The following is a 21,789-nucleotide window of genomic DNA, read 5'->3' on the forward strand; positions in this document are numbered from 1 at the left end:
TGATGTTAACACATGCCAATTCAAATATACTGGAGACTGGAGTATGCCAAATGATGGTGGGCTTTCCATGTACGTATCTAACACAGCCTGTGTTGTGGTGCACACTCACAGTCTTGGGCCAGCAGAATGGCTCTGTTAGCAAGGATCTCAATGACCTGCCAGATGTCAGCGCGATCTGGCCCCAGCAGCAGCAAGGTCTGCAGGATGGACAGCAGTTGCAGAGAGGCTGGGGAGACGCTCACCTAGGCAAACAATGCGCACACACAGAGGATCAAATAAACACATATACAACCATTCAGCTCACACACAGCCCAATACAGACTCGGATTTGATTGCTCACAGTATCTAGATCCCCCCCACCCCCATCTATGTTAGGCAGATGTGAATTTCTTTCACAATCACAGGAAATAATAGTGCTTTTTGGGATGTGCAAGGTTTCAGCTGCACAAATGCAACAGCATCAATGCTGTTAATGCTTAGGTCAACAGAAAGACAAGAGATTAGAATTGCTAAGTGCCTAAGCTAATGACAGAGCATGCTAGCGTGCACAAAAACCATAATATTGTACATCATTTGACTGTTAAAAAAAAAAAAAAACAGTACCAGACATGTTCGTATGTTATCAGGCTAACATAGCAATGTTTTTTTTTTCATTCATGCACTTTGATTTTTGAAAATCTTTTGCACCAAAACAATCGGAGCATATGGTAATTAACCATAAGACACTTGGACATACAAAGCTTGCAGGGTGAAGGTAAACGTTATTACGCACTTTGTTGAAGAGTGTGGTAAAAACCTCCAGATGATTGCTCATGTCAATTCCCCCGTAGACTCGCAGCAGCTCATCTTCATCCTCTGCCATTGCTTCTTCAAATGCTTCACACTGAATAATCAAGTCTTCATCATCCTGCTCCCTACACACCACACACATAGAAAGGTAACTACAGGGAATGGAGAGACTTCAGTGCCTTTGATTCCTTCTCTCATAGTGAATTAAAACTATAAATGAGTAAAAAAAAGATCAAGAGTTTACTTTGGATTTTGTGTGGTTGATAAAACACTTTCATTTCAATGAAATACTTAGGGTGGTTTTTACTCCCTATATAATGTGCTTTGGAAATGGAGATTAACTGAATCAATGTAAACAGTCGAGAAGGCTCACCTCAATTTGGGCAATATATCAAGTAATTGTAGCCCTGTAAAACAAATCAAAAATATACAGCCCTTAGTCCCAGTCTAACAACCACAAATTACTGAATTTCAAGACATTTTGAAGGTGATCCTTTACCAAGTCGCTGCAGCATAAACTGAAATTGGGCATCTGCAGGCACTCACAGGTGAGCAATTTAAAAAGAGGCGGGGCCAATCAGATAATGGCTCAGGTGATACTGAGCATTTTAATGACTTTGAAAACACATGCATTTGACAGTGCATCAGAAAGACGTCAAAAATGCTACTACTGGGTCTATCTGGGGTATCTTTCTTTCATAGTCTCTCGTTTTTTCTTCTTGTTTGCTGCGAGGCATGTGTCATTACTGTCAAATGTGCACGCTAAAATTCAATGCTTTGCACATCTGAAGTTTGCTCTTTTCTCAGGTGTGTTTCCAGACAGAACCGGGAACGAGGCCATCAGATCTATTCTTAGAGAGACCCGGTGGTAGAGATATTCGTAATTATGCTTTTGCTGATGGCCTACTTTCCCTCTCTGCCTTCCTGCTGAGTTTCACCATGGGGGAAATACTTATGCATTAACAATTTACTGGCGTGGCATTGCTTAAGATCCAAGCCCGGTTTTCTGATAAATCACTGAGAAGCTAACTAGTTGAACAAAGAGACGCACCTATAAACTCCTTTCTCATCTTATCTCTCTGCCTGAGGTCTTCTGTCCCGAAGATGAGGGCGTTGATAACACTGAGCAGGGTGACCATGTAAGGGACGTTGTCTGTGGCCTGCAACTCGTTCATGATCATGCTGAAGCGGTATTGCTGGGTCTTCACGCCCTGAGGGGACAAATTAAAGTCACTACATTGTAGGTTATGTCAATGGCATCAGGGACCGATTTGACTGTAAAGACATGAATTTTGGTCGCTATGCACCACTAGAGGGCACTGCTGATGCGTTTGTTGTTAAAAGATGTGCGAGATCAATTGACGTAATGACGACTAAAGATAAAATAGAAAAAAAAAACCTTAAATCTGCATCTCTCGTTTTCATTCTCTTCATTGTGTCGATATGAAATAAGACTCTTGCCTTGTAATGGTCCAGGGCGTCCAGTGCCAGATTATAGCCATCTGCGGAGAACATGCTGAGGGCAGCGAGCAGCTCAAACACTTGCTTCTTCACCATTATGTTGGAAGTGTCCAAGGCTATGGGAAATCATGGTCACACACCTTAGTACGGTTACAGTTTGCATATTCCCTTCCTGTTTATGGTGCTATCCTTGTGCCTCCTCCTTGTGACTAGCAGGACGGAGTCAAGCAGAGTGTTCTATTCTGTTTCAGGCAACGCAGCTTGAACTTTGCCCTCCAATGATGGAGTGTTTTGCCTCAGATAAACACTTGTATTGATTATGTGTAAATGTGGTGGAATCTAATACTCAAGTAGCGACACTACCTGACCTGAAAGTTCGACCATAAGCAACTGTTGATGATCCCTTTTTTTTTTGTGGATTTTTTCTCCCTTTTTCTCCCCAGTCGTATTTGGTCAATTACCCTACTCTTCTGAGCCATCCCCGTCGCTGCTCCGTCCCCCTCTGCCGATCCGGGGAGGGCTGCAGACTACCACATGCCTCCTCCGACACATGTGGAGTCGCCAGCCGCTTCTTTTCACCTGACAGTGAGGAGTTTTGCCAGGAGGATGTAGGCAACGAAATAGACCGCCACGCTACCCGGACGCCCTGATGATCCATTTTTACAAAAAACTGAACTTATTTAGAATATTTCACACAATATGGTAAACAAATGAATGAGAATCTTGTGACCTATGGATTATATGAGTTATGATAAGTGTTAAGCCTACACAATATTGCAAGTTTCCTCATTGCCTTTATTATTCTGAATGACACATGCTGACATGCCTATTTCTTGACCAAAGCATTTGCTGCCATTTTTTTTTTTTTTGCATGAGTCTCATCTGAAACATAAACTGATAAAGGAACTTTCTGAGGTGGTGGAGAAGTTTGTCTTGAATGTTTATGATGTTTAAGGTGTGTGGTATTCCCGACTAGGTGTTGTCCAACCTTGTGAGAGCTTGCGGATGTAGCCCTCATTCTCTATAATGAAGTGAATCCCCGCTGAGGAATTCATGACTGCTCGTACGCAGTTGACACAGGTCAGCTGCAGGAGGGCATCTGCAATGCGAGAGCATCCCCGTCCTGAGAGCCGGTCCAGGGCCTCCAGGAGGAGATCGAGCCCGCTCAGCTCCAGGAACTGGACCATCCAGGTCTGGTCACTGCCCTCCAGGCGACGTTTCAGTCCGGAATAGTTGACTACAGTGGGGACCTGCAGCAGTCTGATGCACAGCTCTGGGTCGGCACTCTCCAGGTTGGCCTCTGGCTGGGTGTCTGAGTCCTGGGAGGAGCCCAGACGACCCCTGACTGCTGCCCACTTCTTTTTGCCATCTGACTTCACTGACATGATGGAAAGTTGAAAGTACTGCAAAAAAAGAGACACGGTTTAGGTCACTTTGTTGTGCTCAAGTATGGACTCGGTCTTGAGTCCGGTCCATGAGGTCCATCTCAGACTTCACAGCATAATGACCTGGACTTGACTTGTACAGTGCGAGCTCAAAATTTTTCAAGACTGGTTGAGTAAAAGACTTTAATTTACTTTTTTCATTTTTGAAATGAATATCAAACTCCCCCGAGGAGATGAATAAAGTGTAATCTATTGTAATTCTAATTTCTTTTTTTTTTAATCAATGTTAATCTATGTGTCTGAAAGACTTTTTCAATGATGGTTGACCACTACAGTTACAGTCATGGTGTTTAATTGGAATTAAACTGTTCTTGTGTCAGTCTTTAATCAAGTTTTGGCCCCATTAAAGTTTTGAATTTGACTTGGACATGATAATCTTCATTCTCGAACTTTACTCAGACTTGGTCTTGCCTTTGGTGGTCTTGACCACGAGGCTATTTTGTGTCCAGAAATACAATCAGCGAAATTGTATTAAGTTATTTTGGAACAGTCCAAATTCAGAATAATTGTAATTCCTGCACATTTTTAGCCTTGGCAATGCTTTCATTTGGTATTACATAGTGAGCTTGCAGACTGTCCCTCATTGCACTAATATCCACCTTATCATTTCCACTACACAATTGCGCGAGTGCTATCGAGACCAAAGGAAGCAGACCAAAACAAGCCTTTATCGGAGGCGAACACAGAATAGGAAATGATAACTCTGCACTATTTGGATGGGTAAAAGACATGTCAGCAGCCCAGTCATCACTCACTCTGCCAAATATCCCAACTTAATCCTGCCTGAAAGGGAAGATTTGCCGTCAGCTAATCAACAGCCAACAAAAAGACAAGCTCAACATTGCCTGGTCACTGCATGAAGCACTTAACCTTGTAAATACATTAAAATGTTGAAATTCAGCTTTGCAAAATATTTTCACAATTGATAGTGAGATGCAAAAATTTGATTATGCAGTTTTGAATCCCTGGTTATGACTCCCACAGTGAAACTACCGAGGGGGAAGCACACAAAAAAACATAGCCACTGGAAAAGTAAAACTGGCCTTGATGCAAATGCACACAATGACCACACAAATGCCTTTTTCTGGCATGTCCCCAGAGCACATTACCCCTCTTTTATGAACTGTCCAAGACCTAAGTCTGCTCAAAATAACTGCTGCTGTGGAGGCAAATTCCCACACTGTTATTAAAACCCACAGAATAAAGGATTCAGTCAGAAAAGGAAAACTTTCTGCAAAAAAAAAACAAAACAAAAAAAAGGTCTAAAAAATACCTCCCCTATTCTGCAGTTGGCCTTTATGGTGGCCTAACAATCAACAAAGTAAACAGCTCTGATGGATTCCTGAAGTCCTGTTGTTGATCCCACACTTGGCAAGGTTAAATTAAACAGATGAGATGTCAGATGACGAATCTAGGAGGAACAAGACAGCATAGTTATCTATATATAATATATCAATACTTCTTTATGGAGATTTAGTTTCCACCCCCTTGCTTGAGTCATCCCTAAAATGAAGGCAACTCTAAGCCTTTTTACTCACATGCTCTGACAAGATGTCAGTCGGCTCCGGCTGCAGCATTACAGATTCTGTCTGATTCATGCTGCCAGGGTGACAGCGTTACTGTGCCAGAAAGCATGGAAGACAATGGCCTTTTTACAGTAGGCCTCCACATCCCTCTGCAAAGAGCTTTGTTCATCAGCCAAGAAAATCGGTGGAATGTGCCTGCTATCAAAGCCTAATGAGAGCCATTCCTGCTCACCGCTTGGCGACTTTTCGACTCTTATTTACATGTTAGAGTAAGGTCTGAAATAGCAAACAATACTTGCCAAGGGAGACTTTTTCTGAGAACTTCCTTGCATGGCTAAAATGACAGAGAGAAATATGCTGAATTGATTCCAATTGTTGCAAAACTTGTGTTTATACCTAACTATTGTTGTTACGCCAAGCTGGATTCTCCGGCACGGGTCTAGGGCTTTTCAGAAGGAAGGGATGGACTTTCCTGGGGCAGGAAACTCAACTCAAGATAAACATGGCATGACCGCTTGTGTTCCTCTTTTTCTGAATTTCAGTTCCATTTTAAATTACACTCATTAGACTCCAAGGGACGTAAGTATTTGTTGGTGGATTGACGAATAAACAGGATGAATATGGAATGTCGCCCAGGGTTGTCGAGAGTGAAAACAATACATACACAATTAGGCCTGGACGATATGGACAAAATCAAATATCTCAATATTTTGGACCAAATACCTCAATACCGATATCATGAAGATATTGTGGGGATGACTATTGGTGCTTTCACAAAACATTTGCACAATCGGATCTTTGATAAATAATCATCAGTGATGCCTGTATAATAACTAAGTGGGTAAAGGCAATAGAACAGCTAGAACAGTCTGGTAAGTTTGGGAAAATGACATCACTTTTATGCAGGGAAACCAGGAAGACGACACGTGTGTCATATCACCACATTACGATATGCAAAATCTCAGACGACATCTCGTTTCATATTACAATATTGATATAATGTAGATTTATTGCCCGGCCCTATGCACAGTGTAGTTTTACGCAGTCCTCAAATATAACCATCGTTGCCTATCTTGTTGTAGGAGAGCTCAAGGCCCACTCATTCGCCTCCGAAGGTCGACGCCTACATCCATTCAGCCCACATTGTGGCTGCACCACATATGGATAAGTGGCAACATATAATTGATTTTTAAGAAACAACATGAAATGATAAGCCATGTGTGACGATGAAATTTGTGTGAGCATGCTCTCATGGATATGATTGTATGGATCAACAATTATAAGCCAAGAAATTATCTAATAGGTTTCGCAGCAGTTTAAAGCCCTTTTCAAGCCATTTTGTTTTCCTTGGTGTCAGATTTGGCAGAAACAGTGGCTGAGAGCAGAATGACATCAAAGATTTACAACATTGCAAAGTATTTTTCTCCCCCCTCTTTAAAATACCTCTGCTTAAACTGAATTTTCCACTTTGGGCAGGGTGGAGAAGTTGCTGGTTGCTTAATAAGACATGATAGATAAATAGATCATATCATAGGACAAGAGGCACTTTGTATCATAAGGGACTGCTGCTATTGAACACAGCCAGCTGCCTATTATGAATGATCGGGGGGGGGGTTGCCATGTTGTCTGGCGGAGTATTTACTGTTTGATTAAAACACATCTGGTTCTCATTCAACTAGTGGCACTGACTGCTCTCCCCCGTTCGATGGGGTGAGAGCCATTGCGTTGGTCCACCTACACGTCTTCAAATATCACGAAGATTCATCACTGTCGAGCGTCTATGAAGAATCGTGCGGCTGTTTTCTTGCCTATTTAATCATCCGCCTTCATCAAACGCTGCTGACGATGATGAGGATGATGATGGTGGTGCTGGTTCAGACGGAGCCTCGTGCCTGCGCCCCACTGGACTTGTCGACGTGTCAGCGACGCGATGCTGAAAAGAACAACACGTCTCCGGACGATCCCCCAGCCCCGTTATTAGACGCAGGCAGGCCGAGAGGGAGCGCTGCCAAATCACTCGAAGAGAAGCCGAGGACCCGAAATAGCGACGGAAGTCGTCCACTTTTCTCCCCGAATGTGCAGGGACATAACGGGGGATGCCGTGCTATGGGGCTAACTAACCCAACAGGGGGAGGGGGAGGGGGATGGGAGGGAGGGGGGGATAAACACGTGGAGTTGTACCGCAGATGTCCTGTTATCATCATAATAAATCACCTCGGCTGAATAAAATACCAGTGACATTTGCCCCCCCCCCGCCCCCCCCCCCGTAAGACGCGATATCAAATAAGGCAGCTTACCTGATGTATTTTCCGATTTGCTTCAGATGGGAGAGTTCATTGTTGTCCCAACTACTCGCTTTACGATTTGCGGAGCAGATCTCCTCCACACACACACCACACCCTCCCTACACATACACACACACCCACACACACAAACACGTCTTCTGCAAATAAACCTCCGCAGGACGGGCGGGATTGTGGATGTGGGATGATTCCTCTTTCACATTGTCCTCGATTCACACAACGCGGCTGACTGGACTAACCCCTCCCACGATCTGAGCTGAGATAGGAGCCCGAATAGGAGGTGATGGTGTCAGATGCTGAGGGTGGTGGGGGGAATACCCTGGCATTCCTCAAGTAATGGGTTGGCACATAGCTACAATAACAATACAAAGCAATATAATCGCACATTAAAATGTTCCAGAGCCGGTTCCGCCTTTGGGTTTTTTGCTGAGGAGACAAACTGAACCAGCGGAGGGGGCCGTCCCATGCTGCCTCCGGGTAATGCCGCGTTAGGACACGTTTTTTAATTTTGATCTCAACGGGGAAATAATTGTTCTCAGTGCAGGCCTGCCAAAGTTACCTTCTCGGGCGTTTATTAGACTAATTAACTGTTAAACACCGAAACACTTGGGAGGGCTTTCTGATGGGTCCGGAGACAATGACTGATCGTCTGCCTTGTGTTTACTTTGCTTCAAGGGATTTGGGAATATTTGGGAGTGTCACGAAACTAAGGCCCCCACCAAAAGGCCAGTGTTAGCCCCTGCATAATGTGTATTCTGTCATGGTTTGCAAACCAGATGTGCAACACAAATGTGCCATTGTAAATACATATTCAACTGCCGTATACTGGCTTCAATTATTGCTGTTATTGTAACATAAGTATAAAATACAGTACGTAGTTGTGTGGTGGATGGTGGGTGACTATGTAATGTATATTCCTGGTACATAACATAATATAGTGTAACAGTGGGAGTCCCTAGCATTGTATATTAAGGGCATGATGGGTTGTGGTATGGTATATGGTATAGTGTATGAGCAATAAGCAATAATATATAATATATGGGCATAGGTTGTTGATTATTCTACCATAACAAAACTCTGTATAGTAGCGACACACCTGTTGCACACACATGCTTGCCTCCAATGTCCTGTTGTTCCAGTTATTTCTTGTTTTTTTTTTTTTTGGTAGTCAAATTCCTTGTGTGCATAGCTACACTTGTCCAATAAAGCCGATTCTAATATACTTCTAATTCCGATATTTTTTTCCACACAACTGCAGCCAGACTTTAGACTAACGACAGAAAGACAAGACACAAACCACTTTATCATTGTGCATCATATCCGTTGCATTGGCAGAGGAGTCATATGTATGGTTTTCCCATCACTGAGCTTTTTTCATGCGAGTTTAACCATCCTGTGTCATTTCCTCAATTTCCTGCAAGCAGCATTAGTCATATAATGACTTCGCTAATTCAAAACTGGGCTTTTGACTATTGCAAGAAACCCAATATCTGCATGTATCCCAAGATGGGAATGCTCATGCCTTATCTGTTGTTTGATCATCCTTTGGATTTTTCATTTTAGATCACAGAACTATGTCGTGACTGAGGTTCTGGCAGCAATTTCTCAGCCAAAGATGATGGTGAGGTGCTGCGGTGAAGTGCAAGTGAAGATACAAAAATGATACAAGAACACGTTTAGTATACAGAAGAATACTCTGGAATAGTCAGATATCTCAGCCTTATTGCAACCGTGAAGGTAGAGTTACCCATATGGTAAACCCCTTCGTTCATTTCGAGCAGTCTAGGGAAAGGCTGCTAGACAAACACGTGAGCCCAGGACTAGAACACAAAACCACTGCCTCAGCTTGTTTCTCTGGTAGCCTTGGTAATGTTACAGGGTACTTTCTGTCTTTTCTTTTAACGACTCAGCTGTTGAAATGACTCTCCCAATATGTCTAAACATCTCCTTACATGTTCAGAAAAAAAAATCCTGGCTTTAACATGGTCTTTAATTTACTCACCCAATGTTTTCCTTGGGACAAAAAAAGGGAACTATCCAGGATCATATCAGTGCTAGTTCAGTGTGCATGTGTACTGTCATCCCGAGCGCCTGTGCAGGATCACAGAAAGGTGCATCAGTTAATCTGGACACCTTCACTGAGAGAAACGTCTCATCATTCCTCCAAGTTACCTCTTAGTCTCAACTGACTGCAGGTATCCCCATCCTTTTAAACAATCCACTGGCATAACGACCGAAACCAACGATTGGTTTCATATGCAAATTGTCGTGACCATTAACTAGAGTTACAATGGCCATGTGTACTATTCACAGAGGATTGGGGAATAGATGTAATCACAGCATTGTAAGAGTCGTTATGCATGCTCAATATTGTGAGATGACGACAGATGTACTCTTTGCCCCCCCCCCCCCGGTTCAGGGATGGTCGCTCCCTCTTCATAGAGTTGGCTACCATCGATCACATAGTAGATGATACATGTTAGATAAGAGTATATGTCACCATCTTACAATGCTGTGATTGCAACCATTCCCAAATCCTCTGTGAATAGTACACATGGCCATTGAAACTCTAGTTAATGGTCACGGCAATTTGCATAGGAAACCGATCGCTGTTTTCGGTCGTTATGCAACTGTACGGTTTGGGACAACAACAATAATAATAATAAATCAATCTTATATAGCGCTTTTCTAACACTCATAGTCGCTTTACAGTAAACGGGGTGAAACAAGACAACAGATAAACACACAAGGGTGGATGGGAAGGGGGCGGGGCTATGAGAGGGAGCAGCGGCAGCGACACACGACGCCAGCAGACTTAGACCGGTACAAAAGGGCAAGAAAAACAAAAAACAACAGCACTGTGGACGTTGATTTTCTGTAGGGGTTTCCTCCTGCGGCCTAGTCCTCTCCCGGGGTGTCCACTAGGGGCAGTGGCACTCTTTAACCCATAGCTTAGGGCTGGTTCGTGGGCATCAGGGAATATCCACACACCGGCGGGCCTGCGTACCGCACGTCTAGGGGCCAGACCTCCTCCGAGTCCCTTGTAGTTCAGCCATGGGCCAAGGTGTGTACGCAGTTACCGTGTGTCGCCACGAGGAGGCGCTACATAGGGCTTGCTGAGAGGCTATGTACTGGCAGGGAGAGACTTACGCCCATGTTCGCATTTCTGCGAGCCAGCGGTGAAGAGAGTGACAAGGCACAGAACACTACACCAACACACCAGACGCTTCACAACAACCCCACCTCTTACACAAGAATGTCAGACACGGGAATACCTGCAGTCAGTTGAGACTGAAGAGGTCACTTTAGAGGAGTGACGAAACGTTTCTCTCTCAATAAACACTGTGTCAAGATCAACCGATTCAACTTTCTGTGATTCTTTCACCTGGATTATTGAGCATGTGTAACGAGCTAAAACTGTTTCCTGTCTCTGCGTTGCGTAGCTGAGTGAGACACATACACCGGAGTTAAAAATCTGTGGGGTTTATTTCTTTCTTCACAAGAAAAACAAAAACAAAAACATAGCTTGTCCTCTGCATCTCTCCATACAGCTCCGAGCCGAGCATACGTACTCACTTGAAGCTACTATGCTCAGAGGCATCACACCAGAACAGCGCCCCCCGGGGGACAAAATGTAGGAACTACAACAATTAAAAAAAGATTTTAGGGAAAATAAAGAAATAGAATAAAATAAGAAATTTAGCTTGGCTACATGCTCCCCCCTGAACTCCACCAAAATGTCTCAAGACTATGCAGAGTACTCCCATACATTCACCTTTTGCAACTAATGAGTTACTCACTTAACGGAGAAAGTGACCCACGAGGGCTGCACAACCCTCTTGGATACACTTGCAAAAAGTGGTGCCTTATACACCACCTCATACACTATTGCACCAAGGTAACACCACGTATACCTTTTCAAAACAGGGAGCGTCTAGTAACTATTACTGCTATTGTAACGTTGCTCAGCCCAAGCATTACGTTAGCTAACCATCCAAATGCCCTTAATAATTTACAGGGGCATTTGGTTCACAATCAAGACCAGGGACTGAAATCCTTCTCTTTTGTGTCATGTTCTGATCAGTCTATCAACAGGTTTCACAAGCCTGCCTACCCTTGTCCTTATTGACACTGTACTAAGGGGACCATTGCCATTGAACATTCTACCAGCCACACTATCATCCAGCTCGACGTCTTCGGGTCTTTCATTAGCATCGGGGCACTCTGAGGGTGGACTGGGATCAGGACTGCTTAAGACCCAATCGGTTGTTCGGTCTTCTGTAACATCCCCTGTCAGAACTTCCGACACTTGGCGCTGTGTTCCATCACAGCTTGGCTCAGCACTCGCTCTAATGCCCCCGCTTCTGAAGCAGTGACTGCATTCCCCTTTTTCTGTGTGGGAGGTTCCTGAACGCTGGCCCTCATAGTCAACTCCTCCGCTACAAGAGTGCAAGTAGCTGCAGCTGCTGTCACCATGTTAAATCTCTCTACCTTAGTGGACTTCTCCCTTTTTCAATGTTCCATCTGGTGCTCATCTATGGCCTCTTGGACTTCCTTGGCTGACCATTTGCCGATGGGCTTACACCTGAACACACTGGAGAGGTCAGGGTTGGAGCAGTTCCTGATAAACATCATAACAATTTCTGTAGACATGTTTTCTATCTTCCCTCCAATTTTTCGCAGGTGCCTGTCAGCATCTTCAGCTGCTGTGTTAGGTCGGATCCGGTAATCCAATGGGCTCTCATCTGCATCTGGCCATGTGGCATAGAAGTCTGCCATCGGTAAGCTGGACATGGGGCAGCCACTAAAGTATCTTTTGAGTATGTTGTATATTACTTCGGGATGTGTGGCCTTGTCAGAATGACTCCTCAACCCTATGTTGATGATATTCTTCGCCCGCCCCAAGAGATGACTGAGGACTTCATCTACCTACACTGTAGTAGGACAGCTCTTTTTGTGTAGATACACGTCAATCACATCTATCCACTTATGGACTGTGGCCTTGTCTGTGCCATCTTCTCTATACATCGCTGGTTCCTTGGCATCTGTCTTCACTTCAACATTCAGTTGAGACATGCCAAATGCGGAGGATGGGGGACTACTTGTTTGGATAGGTGTCTGATTGGGCCAAAATGTGACTAACAATAGTCACCAATCTGGGCAAAATGTGACTAACAATAGTCACCAATCCGGGCCCCTAGCTCTCCTAACAGGTCACATAATTGCTCTAGGCTAGGGTGTCACTATTAGTAGCAGTGGGAGTGGAATATTTAGGATGCACTACAGGCATGGCATCATCCATAGCTAGATTGCCACTAAAGCCTAGCTGCCTAACATGCCCACTGTCAACTGCACGCAATCCTCTACCCCTCCCAATACCGGCATCTGGTCTAAACTTCATTGCGGTTCAATTACAATCAATACAGGTAGCCCGCATAGAGAACCCACGTGAAAAGTAATAATCGGATTAAAAAAAAAACAACAACAAAACTGCAGTCAATCAGCAGTCACTCACTACAGTCCTCGGATTCTCCCTGCCCATGGCACGACACGCTTACTTGCTCACAGCTTGACCTCGGCCATCTGCAGCGGCTGATCTGAAGAATCCAGGTCACGGCACCAGTTGTAACTGGCAAATAACTGTTTCCTGTCTCTGCGTTGTGTAGTTGAGTGAGACACATACACCGGAGTTGAAGATCTGTGGGGTTTGTTTTCTTTCTTCATAAGAAAAAAAACCCCACGGCCACCAGTCACATAGCTTGTCCTCTTCATCTCTCCATACAGCTCCGAGCATACGCGCTCACTGACGCGAGGCTCAGAGGTGTCACACCAGAACAGCGCCCCCGGGGAAACAAAAGGTATGCAAATAAAACTGCTAGGGTGGAACCTATTTACAGGTAGGAACTGATTTGGGGGAAGTTCACAACAATTAAAAAAAAGATTTCAGGGAAAATAAAGAAATAGAATTAAATAAGAAATTTGGCTTGGCTACACATGCATAGACAGATACATTATAATAATTAGTTTTGCAGGGGGGAAAGTCCACCATCTCACAATTTTCAGGCTCATCTTGGAGAATCAAATAGGCCTAATTCATAGATACACACTCCTACGTATATGTTGGCATCGCTATGGGAAAATAAACGTGGAGAGCATCATTTTAAAATGTGGAGATGTTGCTTATTTATACATGGTATGACAGAACCTCTTTCATAAAATCATGCCTCGTGAAGGTCACTGTGGCTAAAATAAAAATAAGTATTAATTTATCCTCCGAGTTTGAAATGTGCACGTACGTGGCGAGACTAACGTTTAATTTTTGGCCGAACAAATTTTCCAGAAACTACATTTCCCAGGATTCATTGAGAAGTACATCCCAGTTGAAAGGTGGAAAACGTCAAACTCATGCTGCCTGCGAAAACCATAACAACCGTTGAGTTAAGCTAGCTAAGCTAAACGTCGCTAATACGACTCTTTGGTCATATTTCTTTTTCTCTAAGTTTGCCGGGTCGATTGTTTCACAGCGGAGAGGAAAATGTCGGGAAAAGCGAAGGATCTCCTACAGCTGGACCTGTATGGTTTGCTTGGCATCGAAGGCACCGCTACAGATAAGGAGGTGTGCTTATTGTCGCTGTTAGCTAAATAATTACCTTATTAAACGTCGGAGAAAGAGAAAGTAGTCTGGTTTAGATCATCTCCTTTACATTTCTGTTGTTACCAGCTTAGTGGTTTTCTCAACAAGCGTTCGTTTTGAGTTTTAGAACAAGGAAAGAAAAGATACATACTTGTTTGTGTTTAGGAGGTTAGGTGGCTAACATTGTTGGAGATGGGTTAACTGACGAGTAACCCTGCGTGATTTATGCATGTGTCGGCGTTTGATTGGATCGGGGCGTGAAGTGGCGTTTTCTTTGTTCTAATACAGTTAGGATATACATAAAGGAAATCCGTAATACGATATTATTGAATCAAAAGGCTAAATACAAGAATAGGGGAGCTTGACTTGGCCACTAAGTGGAGCCATTCCATCATCAATTTAATTTTACACAGGCAGCTCCAGACAACCATATTGTATTTAGTATGTCGGATATCAGGTGTCAGAGTAATGGTATGAAACGGCTTTTGGAATCTAGACAACGTGGATACCATATGCTATGAAAGTTATTACTGTGGTATTCCAAGCTAGTGTGTGTTTTGTATGTACTTCTAAGCCATTATAGCTGATCACAGGACGTTATGAGGAATGCTTTATGGATACATCCAAAGCATGAAACGTTAATGATTTATTGTGTAGAAAATTCCCGTTTTTGTCTGAGAAAATCGGTTTACAAAGCTTACAATGACAGTTTATCAGTAAAAGAGTGAAGTATTGTGATTGCTAGCTTGATATTTTACTGGGAATATTGCCCCATTCGCTTTTACAAATATTTGACATTTGTTTTATTTATTCATACTGTTTTTATATTTAGTCTAACTTATTTGGTTTTATTCTTGTTTTTGCCTTGTCTGGTTTATTTCTTTGTAAAGCACTTTGTAACATTGTTTTAGAAAAGTGCTCTGTTATTATTATTATTATTATTATTATTATTATTATTATTATTATTATTCGCCTCTCTGTGTCTCCTTTTCTCTGACCAGAGCGATACACCAAGCTGTCCTCAATATAGCCGTTACTTCCACAACCACCTCTCTTCAGTCTCCACCTCCTAGAATCCGCAAGCTATAAGAGAAATTGAGGTCACTGCCAAAATAAGGGAAGAGCTTGATTTCTTAATTGGATTTCTAACTCATATCCATCCCAGGCGATGGTGCTGGAGGAAGTTAGTGGTTGTGGCTTGGGCGGAAATGAGTTTCCAAAATGCAGAAGACTGGTCCTGTGAGGTCTGCTGATGGTCGGGAGAGATAGTGAAGCTTTCCTGTGTGTGGTGCATAGGGGCTGGGAGTACTCGAAACCAATCAAGTCTATGAAGACAGATGTCATCAAATGGGCTACTTAGCCCCAGTTGTTTGGCCCTCTGCACCACCGCCACTATTAGACAAGTTGTTTATCTCAGAGAGAGAGGAAGGAGCTCATCCCAGTGCCTGTTTATGTGGGCTCAGCCGCAGCTTGTAAAACATTGCCTTGACGTCGTTGATTTGCCCGCTTCTACTCCTCCTGCTTCCATTTAGCATCTATTGGTGTTATCAGTGCTATTGGCCTTATTCTATGCTTTGCTGGGTGAGAAATGGCTGGGAAACTGACAGGTCAAAAGCCTGTGGTGTACTGAATATTGGGCACTCTTTTCTCTATTCCTCTGTTGTCAAGAGAGGCTGCTGCTCATTTAGGTGTTAGCAGCCATTAGCAGAGTCATGCATGTGCATATAAGCAGGACTTAAGCTTCAGTAGGTATTTTACCTACCTGTCAGCAACAAAGACTAGTGAACTTTCTTGTGGGTGGTTTAATTAGGCCCACATTTCTTAAAACAAAAATGAGGTGGAACGGAGTGTACCTCGTGTGCTGCAGTCCACTGCTTTATGTGGATATTATAATAACAACCTTCCTGTGTGGATTTCCTGCATACAGAACTCCTCAGGACAGGTGTTTTCATGAAAATGCACTTGAGCATGCTGAGCGCCACTCTTTATGGTTGGCTCTTTCTGCATGAACGTGCCACTGGTTGGTGAGGGGCAAGTAGATAGTTATTATTGAGGAGTATGAGCTGGCCCCATGTTGTACTGGCTGCCTTTTACTGTGTGCTGTGGTTGCGCACTCATCTGCCGACAGACATTCGTGCGGAAGAGACTTTCTTTTCTCGTGTGGTAACTCAAGACGGCCCATCACAGATCTGCTCATGCTAATTGTATCATTGTCCCCAAAAATGTTCCTGTCTGGCAAGTTTTGCATGCTCAATGAGCCTTTTGAGGACAGCAGTGGGTTCTTGGTTGTGCACGCACACATCTCCATGCTTCCAGGTTTACACACACACACAAACTTTGCTTCAAACTCATCTTGAGTATCATTCTCTCTCTCTGTCTTCCTAATCTGTGCCCTTGCTACTCTCCTTCCACCTCCCTGTTGTACATGTTATTGTTTTATCCAGCTGATAATGTCCCACAAATGTTAGACCACTGTAATTAAGGAGGATGGGCCCATGGCGGAGCAGGCAGCTAATCAACCACACAAGCTAGGGGCCCAGCCGGGGCTGCGCTGTGACTGCACCAGGGTCAGTTTGTAAACTGTAATAGGTACCACAGACCGCCATAATGAGGACAAGATGTACCCCTGCAGTAAAGACTGTGGCAGGCAAGGAGGGTCAGCAGGGTGCCATAGAGAGCCTGTTTTCACCAGGCACCAAATATAAGGCTACTGTTTGCTTTGTGGTAGAAGATTGGGGGCTTGGACACTGATTGCTTTTAGTTCAGTAGTTCACATGGTTGTCTCCTCAGATAGTCAGGGCCCACTCCTACAATGTCATGATAAACTGTACTAAAACAATCGCTACAGTTTTTGACTGTAATTTTGTGGCCTGTAGGGAGATGGTACTTGATCTGAGAGCACCACTTCCGTCATGCACTACCCAATTCAAAGTTGGCCTGAGTTGACTTACATTTGGTAGGACCACAGGGCTTAAGCATCAATTAGGGCTTGCGTGTCACAGCATTGATGGGAACAATCATCTATTATTTAAGTAAGCAGCGCTGGAGAAATGGTAGTCATTTACCAGCAGGCACAGGAGGGACAGACCAGAGGAGGCACCATGATTAATTGCAGTTTAATGCAGAGAATCCAGGATGTTGACTGGACCATAAACCATCAAGGGGGAGATGATGACATATTGAGTCTCTCTGGGAGCCAGGTAGATTGAAGGCATCACAATCATTAGCACGGCAGCTCTCCACCAGAATGGCATCAGTGACAGATTGACCTTGGTGAACAATTCAGCCATCCAGACTTGTGTCCTGACAATATCAAACATCTGCTGTGTTTTCAGCAGCTGCTGAGACACCTTTATCAAGTCAGCTGTTTCCAGATGACAAACGCCACGGGAAATTGAGAGTACTTGGAAAACTCATTAGTTACTTGAACACTCATTAGGACATGGATTGATCACTCAAACTAGCCGCCCTTTCGTTGAAATACTTGCAACGCTGCGTAATGCAGGAAGCTCACCACTTCTTGTCACCAGCTGCCCATTGTTGAGGCCGTGCGCTGCTGGCGCTGACACACACGTGCGCACATAAACATGGCACAGACAGCAGCCTGAGACAATCTGCTGACCATGTGCCCATTCCCTTGTAAACATACAAGTAAAAGGAGGGGAGAGGATTGGAGAGCCAGAATGTCACCTCCTTTCTCCCTCTGTCCCTGCTGTCATACCAGAAGCCATAATAGAGAAAGCCACGAAGGGGGGAAGGATTAGCAAAGAGAACGCCCATGCTATAGAGGGAAAGAACGGGAAGAAACGGGAGCAAAGGAATGGCTTCAAAGGAGAGAGAAGGCCAAGAAGTATTTCTGCTTGGCATCAGTCTGTAGTCCTGTGTATCGGTGTGGTCCTGTTGGAAGGCCCTGGAACAAGACCATTGACTGAATATGCCTTAAAGGAAAGCTCCAGCAGTTTTTAACTTAAGCCCTTTTTCGTTAGGAGTCAGGCCAAGCAATTGGTAGCAAAAATGTTTTAATTGATTCAGTATTGGACAAGCTAGCATAAACTGACTGCTGTGCAGTTGCAATGTAATCCCTCGGGGCAACTAAAAGAACTCTTTTTTTGGCACTTAAAGGCTAAATTTTTGAGAGGAATCTATAAAGAGCCTTAGCCATGATATCAATTATGTAATATTATCTATCTACTATAGATATCAATAAGTTTCTAACCCAGAGCAAATGTCTCGCTCTCTAATCTCGTGAGTAGACGTTAGGAAAAAAAGGTCTTGCGTTGTGCTGACTGACTGTATTACGATTGTCTTTTCAAAATGGAAGGTGTTTTCAGACACTTCTCAAAATATCCCGAGCTTGTTAGTGTCAAAAAAACTCTTTTAGTGGATGTTATCTGGCGCGCATTATTGCCCCGCAGAATCACTATACAGCTTGGTATACAGCAGTTGGCTGACACAAGCTTGCTCAATTCTGAATCAGTTTAAAAGGGTCTGCTATGCGTTGCTCGGTCTGACTCTTAATGTAAGGAGAACAGGGGTTTAGCTTAAAAAACTGCCGGAGTTGTTCTTTAGCAAGGTCTGGCCTCTTAGGGCTAGGATTCACCTTTGTTTTATTGTGGAGGGATAAAAATCTAACTCTACCTTGATATAAGAGACAGTTGAGAGGAGTTGTGACAGCAAGGGGCAATGTAACCTCGAGAGCTGTTAAGACTGCCAGATATATCTGGAGGCTCATTTTGTCTTCATATAACTGCGTTGGCCTTGTTCTTTTCCCTTGAGCAGCACACATCAGACAACACATGCCTAAGTTTACTATCACAGAGACCTATTGGTGAAGCTGATAAAAAAAAAAAATCTTGGACACTGATGGATTACCACGTTGTCCTCAGTTCACTCAGTCTTTTTTTTTTTTTTTTTGCCCTGTTAGTCAGGTCTGTATGTTTTGGCATGCATTCCAGAGATAAAATGGTGCAAAACAACCCACAGGGAAACACTGCATATGCCAGAGGACATGGCGTCCAATTCAAACGTTTCCCAGACATGAGGAAAGGAGCTCCTGATGTCTCCTGGTGTACTGGCTGGAGACTGATTTGTGCTTGGGGTGGTGTATGCAAAAGCATGCAGAATGCTGGCATGGCGGATTAGGACTGTGGTTGATGTGCGTGAGACTGTATATGTGTGTAATGTGTGTGCAATGAGCACAAATCACACGGATATGCATTACAGGCTGCATGTGTGTGATATATGTGCATTCAGTACACATGTGCGTGAGTACACAGTGTGTCCATTGCCGTGGCAGCAGTGTGAAAAGCCCCAGCGTTGCGCAGAATGGCCCCCTCCAGTTCCTACAGTAAGCTTTTCCCCCGTGGGCCCTGCTTCCCCTTTCTCTCTCCTGAGAAGTAGAGATCTAATGAAAACCACCTTGTCATTAACTAGTCCCAAGAAGGACTGAGGAACGGTTAACATTCCATGCAGTGACCCGGAGTTAAAGAAAAAAAAAGAATTGACTCCAACTGAAACCTCACATGACATTACAATGCTCCAAAATGTTTTTTCCCCAAACTCGGTTCACTATACCCCCCCTCCCCCCCGAAAAGTTTTGGCTCCAAGCCTAAGATATTAATGGCGGCCGTCCCAATTTTGTGATAGACAATGGTGCTCTGTTTGTGTGTGTTATTTTAGTAACTTTTTTTTTGATAAAGGCTTTCCGAGGCTTCCAACTCAGGCCACATTTACCTTGCACATTGGCAATAGATGAATTTTGTGAAATTCTTATGAGGGTAGTTCACTTATGGGATAGTTCTATGGTAGTTATATGTGTCTGGAGGATACATAGCAGAGGACAGGCTCAGGTGTTGATTTGGTACAAATGATCCAGTCCCTGATTCTGCATTAAATGCAGACCACATTTCTACCCCCTAGAACTTACATGTCAGACTTTTACTATTTTTGCCATTGATTCCATGGGGCCATCAATTTTACACACTTAAGTGATCTGGGCCAAGGACGGCATCATGAAGAGTAATCGGTACTGAAAAGATTAGGCTTTCACATGGCCAAGATTCGTGCTCAAGCAGTTGATGCCTGATTTTTGTCTGCTAGTCAGCATTTTCCCCTGTGCATAATTTTATGTACTCTCCTTTTCATCGTGCAGATCAAGAAAGCATACAGACAGAAAGCCTTGACGTGCCATCCAGACAAGAACCCAGACAATCCAAAAGCAGGTGAGTCAACTTTGTAAATGTTTTTTTCACAATGTCTGTTCACTGTCTCTCAATTCCTAGACACAGGCTTGATCTAACTACTGTCACTCACATGGCGGAGGTTGTTTACAGTCGCAGTCATTGCATCACTTCATGAAGCAGTAGGATTAGCAACTCACCAAGCTACCCTCAAGTTCCATGATGACATCCCATAAGCAAAACCTTTAAGCATTCTCCAGTGTGGAGCCCTCAGTTAACACAGCCCTGCCAGACAGCCAGTGCCACAGCACTCTGCAGGCAGGCTTACCAGTGCCCGTCTTTGCTGACAATACTCAAGCCAACGGGCAGCAGCCAGACACCACCACCAGTACCATCACCAGTGTTTCCTCACTCCATCCCCTCTTGGCTCCCTGAATCCCACCGAGGCCTGTCGCCAACCAACATGTCAACAATTAGACCAGGAAATTTCAATGTAGCTCTGTCGGTGGAGGGAACGGAAAAAAAGCATCTTGGACAAAAGGCTGGTCATGAAGTATGTTTTCAAGTGAGGTTTGTGTGGTTGCTGGATGTTTCAGACAATTCCTGATTATGTCAGGGGGGAAAAAAGAACTCGGAAGCGTGTGTGTGTGTGTGTGTGTGTGTGTGTGTGTGTGTGTGTGTGTGTGTGTGTGTGTGTGTGTGTGTGTGTGTGTGTGTGTGTGTGTGTGTGTGTTGGGGGAGGGGGGTGAGCACTTTTGGGGGGGGGGGTAAGGAGAATAATAGAAAAGCGGGGGGTCGGCTTCCCAGAAATGGAAAAGAAGTGGTTTGAAGGGCCTCTCTTTTACTTCTATAGCATGGACAGGCTCCGACTCTCTTGCACGAGAGAAGAGGCAAGCTTTGGGTGTGCAGCCTTTTGGGGTAGGGGGTGCATGTTCATTGGTGAGCTGTTGTATGGACATAAGAGGTGAGGTAGAGGTCAACCCCACTCCCCAACCCCCACATATTGTGACACTTTGAGCTGCCCAATGGGCATGGCAGATCTCCCCAGTTGGATTGCATTCCAGCTCGTTATTTTGGTGTAGGTAACCTGACCCCCTCTGCTGGCAGCATGCTCTTCAGAGCCCCCTTCTTGTGTGCACCACCGCTCCCCACAGGGAGTAACAGTATCGGTTCGTTAAGCTTACCATAAGTGAGTGATTAAGCCCGGCTAGTACAGTGCAGTTATGTGGTAGTGATATGACAGGAAGGGGGATTGTGGGATCACTGTGTATGCATGCATGTGTGCATGCCTGTGTGCACATGCTTGTGTGTATGTGTATATGGAGAAGTGGGATCTTGCATGGAAGTGGAGATTTTAGCAGTGGCCCTTTAGGGTATGTAGTGGAGGTGTGTGTGTCGGGGGGTGGGAGGGCTGTGTTTTCCTGTAAATACAGGAAATGCATCCTTTAATGC

General features: G+C 44.2%; 2 protein-coding genes across 5 annotated transcripts in view; one reads left to right on the plus strand and one right to left on the minus strand.

Moving 5' to 3' along the window:
* Nucleotides 1–7,728, minus strand: part of LOC130126205 (inverted formin-2-like) — a 28,251-nt gene extending 20,523 nt beyond the window's left edge. For all 3 annotated transcript variants that reach the window (XM_056295610.1, XM_056295609.1, XM_056295608.1), the window contains exons 1-7: nt 7,519–7,728; nt 3,239–3,653; nt 2,251–2,366; nt 1,841–2,000; nt 1,163–1,196; nt 773–914; nt 110–242 (exon numbers count right to left, since the gene is read on the minus strand). In XM_056295610.1, coding sequence (XP_056151585.1) covers nt 110–242; nt 773–914; nt 1,163–1,196; nt 1,841–2,000; nt 2,251–2,366; nt 3,239–3,635 — 982 coding nt within the window. In that variant the 5' untranslated portion in view covers nt 3,636–3,653; nt 7,519–7,728. The remainder of the gene's footprint in view (nt 1–109; nt 243–772; nt 915–1,162; nt 1,197–1,840; nt 2,001–2,250; nt 2,367–3,238; nt 3,654–7,518) is intronic.
* A 6,215-nt stretch (nt 7,729–13,943) lies between these two features.
* The window catches only part of dnajc17 (DnaJ (Hsp40) homolog, subfamily C, member 17), a 46,582-nt gene continuing 38,736 nt past the window's right edge, over nt 13,944–21,789 (plus strand). For both annotated transcript variants that reach the window (XM_056295846.1, XM_056295845.1), the window contains exons 1-2: nt 13,944–14,140; nt 20,310–20,379. In XM_056295846.1, the coding sequence (XP_056151821.1) occupies nt 14,060–14,140; nt 20,310–20,379 (151 nt within the window). In that variant the 5' untranslated portion in view covers nt 13,944–14,059. The remainder of the gene's footprint in view (nt 14,141–20,309; nt 20,380–21,789) is intronic.

The sequence above is a fragment of the Lampris incognitus genome, chromosome 16, assembly GCF_029633865.1.
Source record: "Lampris incognitus isolate fLamInc1 chromosome 16, fLamInc1.hap2, whole genome shotgun sequence".
NCBI lineage: Eukaryota > Metazoa > Chordata > Actinopteri > Lampriformes > Lampridae > Lampris > Lampris incognitus.